Here is a 21,091-nt window from a genome sequence, read left to right on the forward strand (position 1 = left end):
ATCAACTGAATCGATAAAAGCTAAAAAGTCATAACTGAGACGGACGTAGTAACCTCTATAACCACATTCAAGTTTCTTTTAACAAACACATAATTATAAGAAAAAATCAACTTATTTGGTAATATATACGAAGTATATTTTTTTTAATGTACTAAGCAAACAATGATTCCAATAAACCCTCATCAAAAAAGCCTGCATGCTCTTTGAGCGATTTCCTTCAATATTGCTTGAAGATCCTTAAATTCTCAAAATACGCTACATTATCACTTATTTCCCATCCTACCTTCCACGTCAGCTAGGTAAACAGAAAACTATTTTTTTTCTCCGGTTCAACTTTTTGGTTTCAGGAGAAACCGCCATTTGAATTGGTAGTTTAATGGGGTTTGGTTTCTCAAATGGCGGTTTACTCTGGTTACAAAAAAAAGGTTTACTTGGTTGAAGCCACCACAACGGAAGATCTGCGGCAGCACGGGGAGCGACTGCTCTAGACGGTGATCGGTGGTTTGCCGGCCGCGAAGAGGCGGGAAGGGGGAACGTTTGGAGCACCAACGCCGGAGAGGAAGATCTGCGGCAGCACGGGTGAGGAAGCCGGATCGACTGCTCTAGCCGGTGGCTTTTATGGCCGGTGACATCGGTGGTTTGCTGGCCGCGAAGAGGCAAGAAGGGAGGAACGTTTGGAGCACCAATGCCGGAGAGGACGGAAATCAAACGAGCTTTTTTTTTGATATTTTGAAATTCAATAATGTATGTTAGGTGTAGAAGGTAAATCGTCAAGTCAAACAGCGATTCATTAAGTGTAAGCCACCTATTGAGATAGCGGTTAACATATATTAACCGTTATTTCAGTTGGCGGTTTTGTACTTATTATTTTTAAAAAATAGACCAGTTTTCTTGCTGACGTGGACGGTAGAGTGAAAAGAAATGACAATGTAGCGTATTTTGGGAATTTACGCAACTTCAAACAATATTGAAGGAACTCGCTCCATGCTCTTGTGCAGAGTGCACGAGTTTTATTTATTTATTTATTTTTATAGTAGGAGGAAACATTTTATTTACGGAAACAACTAAAGTTTGAAATGTTAATTGTTAAAGGCATGGGTTAATGACTTAATGTAATGTATAAACAACATGCTTTTCTATAAATTTATTTATGTGAATGTAATGTATAGTACCATCTACAAGAAATATTACCCTCCTCCCAAAAGATTGTAACAATTACTACTTATATTCTCACACCAGCTAAGCCATTCCAATAAATAAATCAAGATACAAACAAATAATACATGACGAAGATGAAAATCATAATAGAATGTACAAAAAGTCAAAAACTCTCACACCAGGAGAAACGACCTATGAACAAACACGGCAACAGAAGTTCCCGATCTGAAAAAACAACCATTGAATAGGGTTCAAGTATTCATCTTCTTCTGGCTCAGATGCTGCTGGAGGTATTGGCAGTTCATCTGGTAAATGCTGATGAAATGCATCAACTGCAGCTGCAACACCATCTTCATTCTCTATCAGCTTAGCAAGTTCCATCGCCCTTGTTTTCACCTGAGGTGAAAACAATTTCCAGAAAATTACCTTCAAAATATCATTTGCAGAGCACACAACTTTATAACGTTTCTTTTTTTTTACTAGTGGTGAAAAAAAACCTATGTTACTCGGACTCGGGTACCCATGTCAATACGGGCACGTGTCCAAGGGTCCGGCCCGGCTATTCTATGAAAAAATTAATCATTTTGGACCAAAAAGAAGTGTCCAATATCCATACCCATGTCCGGATGTCGAGTATCCGACACGGGTACTTGAGGTAACATAGAAAAAAACCCTTCAGTACAACCTCAATAGTCGCTCAATTCAAGCCATAGACATAACTATCCTAGTTTCACTTTTCTCCCCAATTGTTCTATTTCTTCATAACTAGTACTCCAGACAGGACAATGGATAAATTGTTAACTGAATGTTTATCACAGGAAAGCTTATGCTGGAAGGCTCATGAAGTTTGTCCGCAGCTCAACCACAAATAAAAGATGCTCTGAACTACAGGACCAACTTACTTACATAGCTTGTTTCTGTACTAATATATGTAGATTTATATGTTCAATGATCAAAATGCAATCAAAATGGTAAAGTGCTAGTTATGAAGAAATAGCTTGCTTCTATACTCATATATGTAGATTTATGTTCAATGATCAAAATGCAATCAAAATGGTAAAGTGCCTAGTAAGTAGGAAAAAGGGCAGCAGATGACAGATGTGTATAGTTAAAATATGGGAAATACCTCAGGTTGGAGCATGAATCGTATAGCACTTGAAAGAGCATCAACACTGAGCTGAGCTATAGGAATTGGTTCAGGTCCCAAACCTTTCTGATGAATTCTATCACCCCAAAAGAACTGGTCACCAAAAAAAGGTACTACGGTTGTTGGACACTGCAATTATAACACACAGAACTGTCAAACTACTTTGTCTCCTACATCATTGCGTGTGTAGGCTTATAAAATATAAATATTCATTTTCTTTCGCATCAATTCAACCTGGCAAGAGGTAAACACCGGATATCATATATCACTGTTTATTGCATCCAGATATTCAGAATATTACAAGTACAAAAATTAAGCAAATTACTAACAGGCTTGACAACAGTCGGCAAAATATGCAAACGAATATAGTCTTCAACGTTACAGGATAATACCAAAGAAAGGATTTAACACACAGGAAAGTGTTTTGAAAACATATTCACATGTTCCAATAAAAAAGTTGAAAAACTTACACCAGCTCTTAGTCCAGTGGCAGTAGTTCCGGCGCCACCATGATGAACCTGTTTGTGGAGAACAACTGAATTAACATCTACTCTCTAACCGCATGAAGGACACAAACACTACTTCATCCAAATACAAAGATATTGCATAAGATGTAAACTTAATAACTGGTCAACCACAATCATTGCAAGTCTAAACTTGGACCAAATTGCGACAAGAAGCTTATTTCCATTAAGATAGATTTCACTATTTTTACCAAAATACACATCCAGATATTATACAAACTACTAGCATAAGAATTAGTTTGACTCACCACAGCAGAACATTGAGGAAAAAGCCAATCATGGGGGCAGTTGTCAAGAAGGAAGATATGACCCGGAACTTCTGAAACTGCATGACACAGACTAGCTATTAGAAGAAAGAAAAGAGCTGATATAAAATAGGACTCGAATTCAATAATCTTTCTTATTTAGTTTTCTCATGTATCCTGAATTTGGAAATAACAGTTGTCCCACCTCCCATGTGTACTGGATTTGGAAAGAACTGTTGTCTCTTATTTTAAGGTCTGATTCTGTTCATGAATTTGGAGTGCTAATCCTCATGTTGATAGAAGAGAAGCAATCCCAAAAGAAAGAAGTGGTTCACAGGAAAGGTTTAGGGTAAGCATTGTAAATCAAGAATCTTGTAGAAAGCTCCAGAAAAAATCAAGAATGACGGAGCTATTACAAAGAAGTTGATTTTCGATTGTGTTTGAAGTTCAATGCAATTCCGATTTAGCTTAAATTTCACACTTCTTTCCTTTTTTTCAATTAAATTCCAGTTGAGTCTTTGAAAATGTTGTTTTTCATTTCTTCGTACCATTTTCTGCATTTCTTTATATTTTGAAAGTAGAGTGTTAATTATGTTGGCTTTACATTAAGTTATTTAGTATAGTGTGCATCGATACAGGCCTGAGGGGTGTTATTCTATCCATTCTTGTACCCCCCCCCCCCCCCCTCGTTTTTATTAGGAAAGTTTGCCTTTATCCAAAAAAGTAAATGGAATATCCTGTTTGGACATTAACACCAAGTTAAATATGGATGAAAAACAAAAGCCTGGATCTTTTAGAGCGGCCAAGGCACGACTAGAGCAAGTATTAATAAGATTTCTGATTATGCAACATCACTACATCAGGATCATCATAAAACTGGAGTTTTCATGACCAATAATTAGTTGTTGAAGGCTCCATTTCATCCATTCATTATCATTACCCCATTGCCTCAAAGAGGCTCCTGTAAGAAGCAGGGTAAGGGGGTCGGACGTACGCAACCTTACCCCTCCAATTGCAGAGAGGTGTTTCCAATTGACACAAAAGCGATAACGGGACGACAACAGGACGACCATCTTCTATTTCATGGAAATGAAGCGAAGAGTATTAAGAGTCATTTTGATTTAGTCCATTTTCATGACCAATAATTAGTTGTTGAAGGCTCCATTCCAAATAATTAGTTGTTGACAAATATTTTTGGTATAGAGGTGTCTTTCTCAAGTCCAATTCCCTTTTCTCATCTTATTTGATGTTCTTCCCAAGTTAAGGTAAGAAATCACACTTTGGGGGGGGGGGGGGGGGGGGGGAAATACCAAAAACCAAGGCAAAGCTTCGGAATACAACAAAACAAAGAAAACGCACAGAAAAACTGCTAGCAACAATTCTACATATGATAAAACCTTCTATATTGAAAACAAGACTTAAAGAACATATAAAGGGAAGAGAACACCACCAGGAACCTATTATATCCTAATATAACGAAGCTTATCCTAATTAACCGAAAATAACAACACCCACCCCAAGAACCTACTTTTGATGGAAGTTGACAGGGAATGCAGCAGTACAGCAGAAGTAGACAAAGAAAGCAAAGGAGCAGCAGCTGAAAATAACAGAAGCAATTGGCGACATCTGACAATTAAGCAGGGCCGGTTGGCAGTAATGGAAGTAAAAACATAGGAATCAAGAGGGTGGTGAAGAAATCAGAAAGGCGTAGCAGCCATGATGACACTTTCAATTGAATATGTGCACTTTAGAGTAAGCTGTAGAGTGACATTTCTTGATGGAAGTCACTCATTAGATTTCTAAGGCAACAAAAGACATAATCCAAGCAAAGAGATGTCGGGCCGCCATGAGTATGGAGTCAGGGGCCTGACCTATATGAATTTCTTTGGGTTTCCATAGTGGCAGTTCGGTCTAAAGCTTTACTTAGGATTTCAGTTCTAGAGAGAAGCTCTTGGAAGCCTTCCATTAGCTGTTTTGTGAATATAACATGTGTTAGATGCAATTTTCTGTTCATGGTAAGAATTACGTAAAAAGAACAAGTCGGATTCTAGACTTGTTGTGCCTCTCAATTAAGAAAATTTCAATTCCAGCTTACATATTAGTCTAATCCACTCGAAACTCTGATTTTTATTCTTTACATTTTACATATAGTTACTTAGTCCAAAATTTATTTCTATTCAACCCCAAAATTAAAAATTGGAATTTTAATATTCTCTCCCACCTTCCTTTATCTAACTCAGAACACAAGCAAACTCCTTCCTCTATATTATAGGATCGGCTACTCTTAACTCTCTAATTCCTGGCCCATGCAACTACGATTTTGATCTTGGTACTTGTCAAATCAAGCGTTTTTTGACTCGGCCTCTGAAATTCCTTTTAAAAGAGAAAACCCTACTGGCAATTGGCATAATGTATCCCTATTTCATCTTATTTTACTCGGCCACTCACTCGGCTTCAGACTATTGAAAAGGAGCAACTAGAACCTAAGGGTGGACCAATGAGAGGGGATAAAGTGGCATTAGAACAGCCGGAACATCAGACCAAGAAGGAGCTCCTGCAGGAGAACTTTAAACCTTCCTTCTCTTTTTCATTCTGTCTTTTTTGTAACAGATTTTCCAATATTAGTTTCATTGGTGAATCTGTACTATTCTATATGAATTCAATCTTTCTTCTCTGATCCATAGAGGGAAGAAGTTGGTGCCTCGGGTCCTCAATAATGAAGGTGCAGGAGACGCTGAAATATTCAGGGTCTCGACCTATTTTTGTGGATAAGAAGAAAAATATTATTAAAATTGCACAATCGAAATTACAAGTATATTAAGAGGATAAGGTGACTTCAGAAAGAGACCGGAAATCAGAACTACAAGCTAGTCCAATTCCTTTGTCTCCAATGGAGTAATTTGGGAAACCCCCCAGTCCCCACCGCCTTAGCCCATAAAGAAGCAAATAAAAAAGTTACTTTATCCCGCAATAGCTCACATTGGACAGCAAACACAATTAATAATACGACCATTCCACTCCAACCATACAAACCACAAAATTGTCATAATCGCAATTCTCAAAAGCTCACATGGGGTCGGAAGACCATCTCGCAGGCAGGGTGACCTCAGTGATTTTCATGAAATTTGCAACTCTCTAGTTGACAAATTTAGAAATTTTCAATTAGAAAAACTAGGTAAACATGTTACAAATTTTTCATCAAATATTCTTAGTAGTTGCAAATGAAAACCTTACAGGTCCTTTTTTCTCACTGGTAAAAGATTTACACTACTAGGTTTGTTCTCATTAACTTTCTTTTCCTGTTGTCTTCTATGTTCATCAAATTAGTCTTTTTGAACAATACAGAATCTAAAACTCCCATTGTTCCGCAATGACTGTCTTCTTTGATTTCACAGAAATATCTAGGAGTAAAAAAATATTCCCATGGTAGGTCCTGTAACGGCAATAAGAGTCAAATTCAGATAGCAAAAACAGAAAGTCGGACAGTCCTTGTGGGCAGAGAGAGAGAGAGTTCATTTTTTATTTTTTATCAAGTCAAATACAGAGTTGGGAGTAATATAAAATAAAAAAGGTCATCAAATAAAAGAATTTTGGGATTACGGACTATCTTATAATTCAATAGAGTGCAACAGAATCTTTGTATGATTAATTGACACCCCCCCCTCCCCCCCTTCTCTTCCCAATAAAAAAAGGCACAACCGATATGGAAACACAGATCAGCATTGAGACCAACACCTCCAAATGGCATCGACCACAAGGCACATGGCCCATAAAATGTGGAAAACAACCACTTCTCCAACCATGTAGCGAAAGGAAAAGCACCACAGCCATAAAGATAATTTACTCCAGAAAATGAGTTTAAAAAATCAGTCTCTGTGTCTGCTCCATTAAGGCTCCTAGTATGGTGCTGGCCAGTGCAGCTTTCAAAGCCAGAAGATAGATCACATACACAGAAATATTAAGATAATAACGCTAACAAGGCCCTCTTTGATCTTCCACCCGAGCCCTATTGACACTCAAACTACAAACTACAAACTTCAATAAGATATTTGCATCAGGAAAAAAAAAATTCAAATAAGATACAATAGAGCCTATCAACAGATGTTTCTCTCCGTACCGGTTTTTAGTCTTTATGCACCCTACTCCTAGCCTCCTAGGTTAGATCCTTAAGCTTTTTATATTAATGTTTATGCACCCTAAGAACAGACATCAGTTACCGTTACTCTGATTTCCTCCCTGCAGGACTTGTATAACAGCACGAAGGCTGTCAAGGATGGACTGAGGTCAACAACTGGCCTCTGACCTAGAGACTCAGTAGTCAGTGTATCCTCAACCATCCCAAAGAATCCAAGACAGACAAAAGGACAATATGGTAGCCACAGTTTAATAAATATTTCATTTGTATTTCAATGCCAAAAAGTAATGGAAAAGCAGTTATATTAATTGCAGAAGGAAATGACCAAGTGATTAGGAAAGGTTGACAGCAAAGGAGCACTTACAAACACCGAGGTCTCCCCAGCCACGATCGAGTATTCCACGCTGCTCAGTATCTTTTAACGCTTCCATTATTATACTTGTCATTTTGCAGGGATCTTCAAGAGGCTATGCATAGTAAAAGACTGAGTAAGAACAGCAGCAAAAACTCCTATTTGGGGTAGAATGGAAGATAAACTAAATATTGTATCAAGCTACACATAGTGCTCTTTGTGGTTATTTAAATTAAGTAGAGAACCGTAAATAAAACCCTTCAAATTTGGTGAGGTTTTTGGCCATCCAACTATCCAAGAAAGTACTAGTGTCACGGTCCGAGTGTTTTGACACCGGATCGTGCGGCGCGCTCTTGCCTATGGGGCGGCAAGGGAGCAAGCCTTGTGCGGAAAGTGTATCTCAGGGCTTGAGGGGCACGAGCGGGTGCTTGATTCAAAATGGGTACTCTTGTCTATTGGCGACAAGAACGAGGTCGATCAGGGCTCTTGTGTGCGCACAACGGCCACAAGCAGAACCGACGATGAGAATGTATCTGTTTTTGGGAAACTTTGTTGAGTCTTGAAAAGCTTAAGAACATACGCCATCAGAATATCTATAAAGACTAACAATAACGCAAGTAATTAAGCAAAGACAACTTCTGATGAGAGGTACTGGTCCATAGAGGTTTATTTTAAATTAGATTTAAACTTCTATCTATCTAAAGCCTAGAAAACTATTAGAAAGGTCCTATAAAGCAATAATAAGCCAAATACAAGTAAAAGAAGGTTGGATTCTAACAACTAGGTTGTAAAAGGCGGGAAGATTTCCATAAATAAAGAAGGAAAAAGAAGAATATATCATAAATCCTTAAGACATTGACGACTCAAATTTCACATGAATGGAAAGGAACATTAACAACTAAGGGAGAAAAAACGCAGTAAAAGTCACGATGTCATAGAGGGGCTTGTAATGAATGAATGGAACGGACCCAACTAACGCGGTGTGAAATTTCAAAAAATCATATTAATGAACTTTTAGCTTTGCATTAGGTTTTTTCTAGTTTAAGAAATATTAGTTCAAAGTAATACGACCAAACCTACCATAATATGATAAATGTTTGGTGAACAAATAATTACTTAAACCGCATCCTTGTAATGAAGTATTTTATACTCTGATGAATGTTTAATTCTAGTACATTTCCAAAAACATTACCTAAACCGTGAATATTTGGTTGGGTGAATGCTTTTATTATTAATGCTTTCTATATCCCCTTTTTGTATGCCCTTTTTGTATGCAACATTTGTGAACGACTTTAATATTTGGTTGGGTGAACTTGGGAGGTAAAAAAATAGGGGGTCATATATGGTTAATAAGAGAGTAAAGTGACGGAACAATATGGCCAAAAATTGGATGGGCCATGTATTTAGGGACATCTCAATATGTAAAATGTACAAATATTGACGGAAGGAGTATTAATTGACACAACTTATATACGTTACCCTATTTGAATACCATTTCTTCTCCCTTTTCTGGTGTATTCACGTTGTCTTTCTTTTGCGATATATTACTTCCTCTCTTTCTTTTGGACAACTATGAGTCTATGACCATATTACTTAATTCTCTAGTACAAGATTGGGAACAGGAAAACAATTCTCTGTTACATTAGCCTTTTTAGTTTGCAGTTCGCAGGGATTTGGGAATTAAGAAATTCTGATAAAGAGCGGATGTAACACGAAAAAAGAACAGTTCTAATACGGTCAGTCACTGTTATATATTGGGCTATGAGTCGAGGAGTGGTTTTTATAGCAGCGATATGCAATGACATTTAGCGGAACGACAAGTTTGAAATCCGTTACATAACAGCCACTATGTAACGGACAGCTTTGTTTTAATTTAATTGTCAAATAAGGATTTATCACCAAGGCAGACACCATCTAGAGAAGGATACAGGTGGTCTTACCATACTCCCAAACCCAATATAGATGGGTTTCTTCCCTTTCTTTATCCACTCAACAAATGCTCCCTTTGGTTGATACTTGGAACCAAGATTTAAGAAACAATAACCAACAACATCAACTAAAGAGCCCCAATCTGCAAAACACAGTACTTCATCAGAACTTCACAACCATGCAGTTTAACCAACATTTAAAGCACAAAACAAATTACACGTGATGGAGATTATTAGTTATTTGCTAAAATGGCATTGAGTTGATAATTAACACCACTGATGTGGCCATCAGTCAAATACATTTATTGTTCTATACCTTTTGGTTTTGGAACAATGTGAGGACTCCACATGTACCCTGTAGGCAAATGAGATATTGATCCATGGTACATACTAAAGTATGCAATAGGAGGAAGTTTCAGCTTCCTTTTCCTGAAGTCATTAATATAACTCCTTATGCCCCACCAAATCAACAAGTCAACAATTATGTATGACAACTGTTCAGGAGGTGCAAACAAAAAAGGCAACGTTAGCGAGAAAGCCATTTGGGGAAGAGAGGGCCAAGAGACACCCTGATTAAAGGAACATACCCAGTTACCATATCTTTGTGGTACACGAGCTAATGGGTGTGGGAACTCATATGTTGGCCTGCCTATTAAAAAGAAGTGTAAGGAGAAATTATAAAATACGAAGTATTACAGTTTTTAAATGCATATGAATACTAGCAGTGGATTACTTTACAATGACATTGGTAGAAAGAACATCCTTCTTTATCTTATAATAAAAGAACATTTAAAATGCCAGAAATATGATAAAATCAAGAAGCAGTATACAACTATACAACTTCGGCAAGTGGTCCTCTCTCAGAAACTAGTGCACCAGGTGTGTTTCAACACTCACAAAGAAATTCCTTTTACGCACTTAACAATATAGTCTTTCAAGGTTTAAGTCATCTTTGTGCGAGCTAAAACCCCAATCAAACACTTTCAACAGCCACCTTGTTTAAACAGTTACCAAAATCACCACACAGCACCTCCTCAAAGCCCATATGATTATGGACACCAAAAATATGTTTTAAACTCAAACATTCCACATCACTCACCAAGCAGAAGATTCCTTTTGAATGTTGCCGTTAGTATACAACATGAATAACAAGATAAGCTGAAATATACATTAGTTAGGAATTTTGTGAAGAACGGCCAACTTGTTGCCGACTTTTGAAACAACTACCTGATAACGAGCTTTAGTTTGACTAACACTAACACGACAAAAAGACATTTTCCGTTAATATATTCCATCAAAAGGGGAGATAAAGTTGATGTTGTTGGTTATTGTACTTAATCCAAATTTGAATTGGCAAATAACTAAATTTCCCATTACTTGGATAATCGGATGTTTGAAGAGGGTGAAATTTGTGTGATGCATTCTGTGAAGTTCTATAGAGCAGTTAGGATTTTGATAGACTGAAACAGAGAATTCAAAATGGGGAGGGAAATTAGTAAGGGAAAAAAGGAGTGGCCTGTTTTCAGGAACTTACTAACGGCAGACATTAGTTGGTACTTGGTCGTGATAGTCAAAGAAAAACACATCATGTAAATATATAGGTATTTGTCTCAAAATATCAGTAACAATTAGGTAGTTTCCTCTTTCCACAAAATTTCCATGTATTTATACAGTAGGAAGCGACAATAAACTTATGGCGAATTGAATGATTTTATAAGTTAATTGAGATGAACAACTTACGTCCAGGGCATTGTGAATAATATGTGTAGAGGTACACCAAGAGCTTCTGCAGCATGCACATGTCCTGCAAAATATGTTCCAACTATTAGACTGACTCATAAGAGTAACATAGCAATAAAGAAAATAATCACAAGTGCCAATAAGCCAACAAACAAACCCCATCATGACAACTGCTCACAGTAACAAAGAAAACAAGGAACAAACACATGCTACCAAAGGCTCAGTAACAAAGAAAACAAGGAACAAACACATGCTACCAAAGGCTTAGTAACAAAGAAAACAAGGAACAAACACATGCAAGAAAGGAGACTCTAAGTTGAGCGATTAACCAAGTGAACTTGACTTCTACAATAAATCAATTGCAACCTGAGGAATGATGTGAATGTTCTTTAACTTATAAAGGGCACTTTAGGAAAACAAAAGTACAGAGTATCATCCTTCCATTCAGCAAAAGGATCACCCATCAAAGACAGTGCAAAAAGAGGAAGAAAGAGGATTTCGGGGCCACCCCCATCACCCATTCAACAATTTCTGGATTGCTTTAGCTTGTTCACTGAAATGGACAAATGAGTCAAAAAAAACAAGATTACCTAACTTCCTTCAACTACACCCAAACCTTATATCCTTCATCACCTTTTCCAAAGTCTCTTAACTCACCTAATCATAGGCTCTATCAAAATTGAACTCGAAAACGATGCCATTTTGAGAAGTGACTAATCATAGGCTCCATCATCAACCACATCATGGACCATTTTGAAAAAAAATTTGCTTGATTACTCGGCTTGGAAAGGAGACCCAAAGGCCATGAAGCATGAACATGGGGATTAAATTGAGCTATGATAATTTACCTAACTAAAGCTGCTTCCATAAACATACAGTCACTTTTTCTGCACCAGCAACTATACATACAGATGCACGCAACACAAACACTCTACACTCGCATACATCCAAGCATCCAACTCTTGCCTGGTACACTATTGCACACATCCTATCATGAACCGTGTTGTTCAAAGAAGCCGAGGTTTTTTCCTTTATTCTATGATCCATATCCTCGATCTTTATAGTTATGCACAAGTATTCGGAAGAAGAAGAAAATAAATATTACATATTTATAAGTGGCTAGTAATATTTTATTGATATTTAAACTTATTGGTGACAAAAATTGCATTAGCATTTTAATGTGAAAATAAATATAGTTTGTGAAGTGGATAAATATAGAACGGAGGGTTAGCAATTATTGCTTGAGCCCAATATCGTAGCAAAGTTCAAGATTTAGTTATGTGGCACAAAAGTTCCGAAAATGGTTTGGTATCACTTGCAAGTTTACAACCACTATAGAAAAGCTACATAGGTAAAAATATTTCCTGTATCTAATTTAGAACCCAAAATAATAATAAATAATCATCACAGAGAGATCGGAGACAGTTAAGATAGATTGATAGAAAGCTACAATCATACACCATCGATAGCTTGATATTCGAAAACGTTAAAATCATTTATCAACACATATCCCTCTTGAGTATCATAAACGTACCGTAAGCTGGAGGATTAGCAATTATTGCTTGAGCCCTAAACGGCACACTAGTCTCGACATCTGGTTCTGTACATGCAGGAAGAAGTGATTCAATAATAGCCTTCAATTGTTTTCGTTGAATTGATATCTCTCCTGGAGCAGAGGGAATAAGCCCTTTATTTCTCGCCATATCTGATCACCAGAAAGCAATGGGAAAAACCTCATATCTCTGTGGTTTAAAAAATTTAGATGCAGCACAAACAAGCAATTACGGTGCTACCATGTAACAAAGGGACATGAAAATGGAGAGGAATTGTGATTAGCTACAAACCAATCGTTTTGAGTTCATGCTACATAGCTAAAGAAAAGAGTTGTATTTAGAGTTTTAGACCACTGAAACCAAAGTAGTATTCAATCCAGAGATATTATGCGCAATAGATTGGGAAAATTAAATGATTTGGTAATTGTTAAAAAAGCCATGAAGTATGCAGACAAACGTTACGGCTACAATGCAAAGTTGAAAAGTCACTGTATTCTGTAGTCAGTACCTGCAAGAGTGGAAATGCAGTAACACCTCAAATATGATGATACTTCCCATTGCATGAATCTTTGCCAAAATGACAGGTCACAGACAAAACTAGACCATTGTGAAAATAATTTAGTTTTTAGCACATTCAAAATTATCAGTGTTGACAATTTTATGAAAATATGGAGAATGTCTAACAGGCAGTACTTCTCTAGTCATATGTAAAATCCACTTATCATGAAACCATTTAAAACTCTCTGATATGCAAACCACCAAATAGTTTGTAGACCACATTTGTTCGCGAGGCAAGAACACAGGCATAAATGTGAATCTTTTGGATTGAAAAACAATTTGAGCCTCAGATAAGCTAGTCTGTTTTAATCAATCTGACTTTGGTAATGGCTCACATCTCTGATTTTCCACCATGGTCCTACAAATCAATATAATGGCAGTTTTTACAAGAGAGAAAATTCTGGAAAGCTATCGACTTTTTCTATGAATACAAACAAGAACAAGGTCAATCCTTAGGGAATTTCTCTTGGAGCAATATTTCCAGAATTCTAGTACAGGCTCTAGTCTCTACTCAGTGTGCTCAAAAAATGACCTGCTGATTGGCTGGTGCGGTGGCCAACTGTAAGAAGGGAAATCAGCAGAGCACAAAATTTTAATTCACCTCAACCAAGCTGACCACACAAAAATACATGTAAACAATAAGAGGGTAGATGATAAAGAAAATGAAGCAGAAAGTAACAGAAATATAAATCCTCAAGGAAGTACACATTATCACACTAAATGAAGCAGAAAGAAGAAATTTAAATCGTCAAGGAAATACAAATTATCACACCAAATGAAGCAGAAAGATTTGAGACTTCTTACATCCTGCCAGAACTCGAGGGTCACCACCTAAAGGATAGAATTCAACACCGGCAGATTTGACGAAATCACCAAAGTTGGTATGAGTGGCCAGCCGAACATGATGACCAAATTCCTGCACACAGGTAAGACGAACTTTAGGAAACAAATTAGCCCCATAAATTTAGCAGAAGACAAAAAATGCACTTTCCTTTTTCCTTGTTTTGCTGGACCATTCACATTTACAAGCAAAATCATGCACGGAAATCAGTAACAAAATTCAACGACAGCCGTTTTTCTCATTACAAAATATACCAATGTTTAAAAAAAATACTGCCACCAAAAATCATATTGAGCAATTTCAGCAAAGGTCTTTTTACAAGCACTTTAGCAGTATGAAGAGAACATACCAAGAAGAAAAAGACACAAGTCTCACATGTCATTCCCAGGCACCTACAGTTGCTACAGAACTCAGTAACTAAGGGCCCGTTCGGTATCGTTTTTTGTTTCCATTTTTCTGATTTTTACAAAACTAAAAGCCAAAATATGAAAACAAAAAAAAGTAGTTTCCAGTTTTTTGTTGTCTGTTTTCATAATCAACATAATTACTGTATATATGACTATTTTTTAGTTCATGATCTAATATAAATCATATGACTTACAAAATAGAAAATCCAAAAACTGAAAACTAACAGTGATACCGAACGAACCCTAAGGTATCATTACGTTATGGTGGCATTCTCGGATAAGACTCCTACAGAAAATCTGAAATAATAAGCATGTCCACAGCAAGGCAGAAAGTGACACAAGAAACTCAGAGATTGTCCCTGTTGATCTCATTCAAAAGCTTGATATTTACTGGAATTTAATTCTAGATAACAATTAGTCCCTGATGAGAGATGAGTAAATGATAAAACTAGAGTATCGCACCAATTTGTTTGTTTCTCAATCAGATGACGGGTGATTTTCTAAAAATTGGCAATAATGAGATCTCTGTTTAAGCCTTTGAGGACATAGGACTGGATGCGACACTGACAATGATAACAAAAAGAAGTCTCCTCATAATGTAAGAAACTCTCCATAATCAAATGCACTAGGAAGAAGCAAATAAGATATCTAGATAAAAAAAAACCCTCCAAACATCACTTCTAGTCCACAACAAAGATCTCTTTCAGATGTACCAAAGTTTATTATCAGTAAATTAGTATAGTAATTACTTTTTAATAGCTAAAAGAATGACCATCAACGATCATTGAGCATTGACAAAAGCTTCTAACAGAAAAATGGACCAATTCATGCAAAGTTTGCAAACATGCCTGAAGTCTCTTTGCCACAGCTAGAAAAGGTTGAACATCTCCTCTTGTCCCAACAACAAGCAGAGCAATTTGCAATCTTGGTACAGGTTTATTGTGATTAGGAATAATTTCTTTTGCATAAAAAGAAGCACTTTCAGCAGAATGAAGCTCCAAAAGCTCAGAAGCTACAGTGCCATTTTTAGACAAATCCACCTCCACTGTTCCGTCATTTTGAATTTTGACCAAGTTTGCAATAAGCTTTTCCTGAGAATAGAAAAACAATAAACTTCATCGGTACAACACCATGCATTGCGTTTGGCATACATCTGAAAGATACTACTCCCTCCGTTTTCCTCAGTTCTACTCACTTGCATTTTGCGCTGTCTCCAGCGCACTACTTTGACCCATTCATTTCTCTAAATATATACAAGTAAAAATTATAAAAAGTTTATATTTTGAAAATATATTTCCTCGGTTCGATGTTCTGTTTCTATTTTTCACGTTTGTCAATGCACATTTTATATCATTTTTATCTCTAATTACACTATTTAAAACTATGAAATTTTGATATTCTTAAAGTATTCATTGAGACGAATCAAACAAGACCTCACATGAATACGTTTTTCTAATATGTTGGAAAGAATTTAAAAGATTCTCTTCAACTGTGAATAGTATCTCTAAATTGGAAAATCATTATTGAACAGAGGGAGTATAACGAAACAAATCCAGTAAGACATTTCACGATGTTTTTTTTTCTTATGCATAAATAAAGAGACATGGTCAAAGTTTTTTAAGTTAGACTCAAGATTCATGAATAGTAAAGTGGGTAAAATTTAGGAAAACAGAGGGAGTAGTATATAACATTTGATTAACTTTTTTTTAAGGTACAATGAGTGTAAATTTAAGCATAATGCAAATGGTAACAGAGCGAGTAGTATATAACATTTGATTAACTTTTTCGTAAGGTACAATGACTGTAAATTTAAGCATAATGCAAATAAGACACTTCAAGAACGTAAGAGAAAGTAGTCTGATTTGATGTTATATTTCACCTGGCAGGTGGATAATACTGAAAATTTTCTGTCATGTCTAAGCTTACTAGTATTTATAAAAATAAAAAATAAAAATTCTATTACCATTACATCTACACCAAGCTTTGATAACAAGACCCCCAATCTTTTTTCCATTTGATTTCATAATCAGAAACATCAAGTCAGTTATCAACTTTTAGACAACCAAGAACTCCTATCACTAAGAAGGTAACATCAAATAAAGAAGTCCTATGATTAATAACAGAAACTTCACGTGGGACTCAAACTAGCAACTATTCCCAGAGTTACATAATTTGATTTGGGTATTCATTTGCCTTACCAACTATGAACACACTTCAATTTTGACAAAATTAGTTATTAGCAAACAACAGTAGTCAAAGAAATTGCCACCAAATGAAAAGAAACAGCCACAAACATAAGGTTTGTAAAGAAATAAGTGGATTTTTTTTTGAAACACATCAACATGATGCTAGTAGGCATAAATAGATATAACTCATACTCTTATTTTACCTTTTCACGCTGTGACAGTCTATCCAATTTCAGATCATGTCTTCTACTCTCAATCTGACTCTTAGACTTACTCATTATGATGTCATGTTTATCGACCAATAAACGTTTATGGGTTCCCATACCACCTGCAGGTGCTGTAACACTGTGATCCAACCCTGTCAAGAGAGAGATTTTGATAACAGTAAGCATACAGAGAAAAAATGATGCTTCCCCACTTGAAATAATATGAATCACACACAAAGACACATACAAACACATATATACATGCATGTATTATGAATATGTAATTGCAAAGAATCATATACTTAAACCAATTATGATCAACCATACTAACAAGAACTGTGTTCCTTAACATTTGAGTAAGTTGAAAACAGAAATCTGCACGAGCCTAGAAGGAAACTTACGGGTGATAACTGATAATTAGCATGATATAGAAACGTCGAGTCACAAAACATTCACCCATGATTCAAGTGGCTGGAGTAATGGAGTATAAGTTGCAATCCTTTATAGGTCCAATAAAGAAATTGTTAAAGTATAGTAGTTGATATTGTTCTGGATTGATTAATAAATCAGAAAAGTGAGGTAAATATTTAGTTAGTTTTTATTCATTCAGAGACTTTCAAAAGGTTTGAAAAACGCATATGTTGGAGAATCATTTAGTTTCTTCACCACTCTATGAGCTACAAGGTGAGGAACAGTCATAGGTCAAGTACATTAAATTCAAGAATTACAGACAATGTAATTGTCCAAAACTTGATTATACACTTTAGCTCCTCATCAATTTTCCGACTTTAGCTCCACAACAATTCAGACTAAATTCGAACTTTGCTCCAAGACAATATCCCTTATGCAGATTTTTTTTACAATTCAACTAAATATGAATTCCAACTAAATTTGAGCTTAGCTCCACAACAAAATTATAGCCTTGTACAGCAAGATTCTCCACAATTTTCTGTTTACACTCGAATTTGTCTCGACAACAACTTCTGACTTAATTCGAATTTGGCTCCACAACAAAATGATCCAAGAAAGCATCAACAAGAAATATACCTCTTCTTGAAGAATTGGTCTCCGGAAGTGAAGTCTGCCTCAAGGAATGTACATGTTCATCTTTATTCACAGCAGCATTATCATATGAAACTTTTTTGTCTGTCTCAAATTCAGCTACAACTCGAATCTCATGATCCTCAACAATACTTACTCCTTCCCCAATATTGTAACTTTCTTCTATACCATTTGACTGACTATAACACCCTTTATTCTCCATTTTAATTATATCATACACAAAGCAAATACCCCACAAAAAATAATTGTAGAAAGTATAAAATTTTCCGCGAAATTTTGATTAAAAAATGACCCAACAAAAATCAGAAGCAAACCCACAAATCAAACACCAAAAAACTGATGAATTCAACTTTAAATCATAACTAAGATAAAACCCCAATTCAACCCCAAAAAAAATCAATTGGAAAAAAACAGAATTCAATCCAGCAAACAAAAATCCCCTGAAACAATAGAAATTGTAAGGAAATGGAACAGGCAGTCAAATTGAATGTGCAAAGAGACTGTTAGGTGCAGCAGCAACTTTGAAAGAAATTGAGCCCTGAAATAAGGCAAACAAATTTGATAGAAAACCCAGAAAAAAGGGTTTTGAAGTGGGTAATAATAAGAATTTAATTGAAAGACTTTGGTATGGGTTGAACAGAGTATTAGTAGTCGTAGGCTCGTTAGCAGTAGCATCAGTAATTGAGTTTTCCTTTTTGTTTTATTCAGGAACAGTAGTTGAGTTGAATAGAGGATGCTACTGCTGATCGTTGTGGGGATTTTTGGACAAGCCTTAGCCAACCACGTTGGTATGGCCATGTGTTATTACTCGGAATATGTGAGGATGCACACTGCGTATTTGGTCCACAAAATATACGAGTTACTCCCTCCGTCCCGGAATACTCGACCCGGTTTGACCGGCACAGAGTTTAAGAGACTTGAATTGACTTATTTAATTTAATAGGTAGTAGTTGATAGTGGGGTATTATTTTAATGTAGTTAGTGGGAGGTGTGTTAAGAGGTGGGGTTGGGGAGAGTAGGAGTTGAATTTTTAATTATTTTCTATATGGAGTATGGGGTAGGTGGGTTAATAGGGGTGGAGTGAGAAATAATATAATATTGTTAGAATATTTCCATTTTTAGAAACAGGTCAAGTATTAAGGGACGACCCGATAAGGAAAACAGGTCAAGTATTCCGGGACGGAGGGAGTACTCCTTAATCGTATTACACATGCCACGCTATTCTTCGCCCATTTTACATATGTTGCACATCTAAAAATATACTAGTAGCAAAATTTGTCTAATTACTGACTACCTAGATCTAGTGATTTTGCAAATTATCAATTACTCTCTTCGTATTTATTTACTCCCTCCGTCCCTTAATACTTGACTTGTTTTCCTTATCAGACCGTCCCTTAATACTTGACTTGTTTCTAAAAATGGAAATATTTAACAATTTTATATTATTTCTCACTCCCCCCTTATCAACCCACCTACCCCCTACTCCATACAAAAAATAATAAAAAATTCAACCCATACTCTACACATTTCCCACTAACTACATTTAAATAATACCCCACTATCTATTAAACTAATAAGTTCATTCAAGTCCATTAAACTCTGTGCCGGTCAAATCGGGTCGAGTATTAAGGGACGGAGGGAGTAAGAGATACACTTGGTCGGGCACGGGTATTAAGAAAAAGAATTGAATGAAATAAAGTAATAAAACAAGTGGGGTTGAGTAGATATTTTAATAAGAAAAACAAGTGGGGACCATGTCATTTTAGGGAGTGGGTGTTGGAGTGGGGTGTAGATATATTATTTAATTAGATGGTGGGGTTAATAAGTTACTAAAAATGGCAAGTGTATCTCTTAAATAAATACGGCCGGAAAAGGCAAGTGTATCTCTTAAATAAATACAGAGGGAGTACTAACTAGGTGTTTACTTATTGTTATCAATTGCTATTTTAGTCTATATTTAGTAACCCCTAACTGATGTACCCGGGTACAGTCATTAGTAGCTATACCCCCCAAAACGACGCTGATTTGGAACAGTCAAAAGCGCACGTGCGGCTGTCAATCATTATTTGTTCTTTCTTGGTGTATTGTTTGTTCTATCATGTTGTTTTTTAAATTCATCATAAAAATGCTCATAATTGTTGTATTGTTTGTTTTTCTTTTGGAATTTTATGTTCTTTTTTTTATTGTTTGTTCTTTTATATTGAATTGTTTGTTCTTTCTTGTTTATTAGTTTGTTCATAATAATAATAATCTGGTTAATGATCAATAATGAAATTAAGCTCTTCATTGATCTTTTATGTTTTTACAAGCGTCTGTTTTGTTTGTTCTTTCTTTTTGTATTGTTTTTTCCATTCTTGTTGTACTGCTTGTCCTTTCATGTTGTTTTTTTAAATTCATCATAAAATTGTTCATAATTGTTGTATTGTTTGTTTTTTCTTCTGGAATTTTATGTTCTTTTTTATATTGTTTGTTCTTTTTTGTTGAATTGTTTGTTCTTTCTTGTTTATTTGTTTGTTCATAATAATCATCTGGTTAATGTTCATAATGAAATTGTTCATACTTTTTGTTTTATTTATTCATACCTTTTGTATTCTTTGTTTTTCTTGTTCTATTACTGAACATCTTTTAAACCCTTGTTCTTTCTTTTTTAACCTATTTGTTTTCTTTGCATGCTCATCATTTTCAAATCAGTAAATGTTCATTTTTAAATTAGTTGTGATCATCATATCAAATTACTTGCTATTTTCATTTTCAGCTTACAATGAGGAAATTGAAACCGTGAAAGTCAAATATTGTGTTCAAATCACACTTCATACAAACATTCAAAAGTATAAAAACTCGAGACTACATCAAACGCAAGATTCAATATTGAAGATATAGAAAAATAAGTGGATGATTTCTACCAATATCCTGTAATTCAAGTACATTTTTACATAGGCAACGCTTAAAATGTTCAATTTTTTGGTAAAATATGTTATTTGACATGTTTTAGTTTCTCAATATATGAAAATATATGTTCAAAGTAATAACATAGTAATGCAATAACTAA

General features: G+C 35.7%; 1 protein-coding gene across 1 annotated transcript; it reads right to left on the reverse strand.

Annotated features, from left to right (window-relative positions):
• Positions 1–1,113: 1,113 nt before the first annotated feature.
• Positions 1,114–18,790, reverse strand: LOC110784823 (sterol 3-beta-glucosyltransferase UGT80B1). Its single transcript, XM_021989269.2, has 14 exons — positions 18,028–18,790; positions 16,978–17,132; positions 15,437–15,679; positions 14,145–14,256; positions 12,764–12,934; positions 11,230–11,293; positions 10,077–10,134; positions 9,806–9,983; positions 9,502–9,632; positions 7,574–7,676; positions 3,078–3,154; positions 2,776–2,823; positions 2,285–2,434; positions 1,114–1,554 (listed from the first exon to the last, which is right to left on the reverse strand). The coding sequence occupies exons 1-14, from the start codon at positions 18,242–18,244 to the stop codon at positions 1,351–1,353; spliced, it is 1,911 nt and encodes a 636-aa protein (XP_021844961.1). The 5' UTR covers positions 18,245–18,790; the 3' UTR covers positions 1,114–1,350.
• Positions 18,791–21,091: the final 2,301 nt, after the last annotated feature.

This window comes from Spinacia oleracea, chromosome 4 (assembly GCF_020520425.1).
Source record: "Spinacia oleracea cultivar Varoflay chromosome 4, BTI_SOV_V1, whole genome shotgun sequence".
Lineage (NCBI taxonomy): Eukaryota > Viridiplantae > Streptophyta > Magnoliopsida > Caryophyllales > Amaranthaceae > Spinacia > Spinacia oleracea.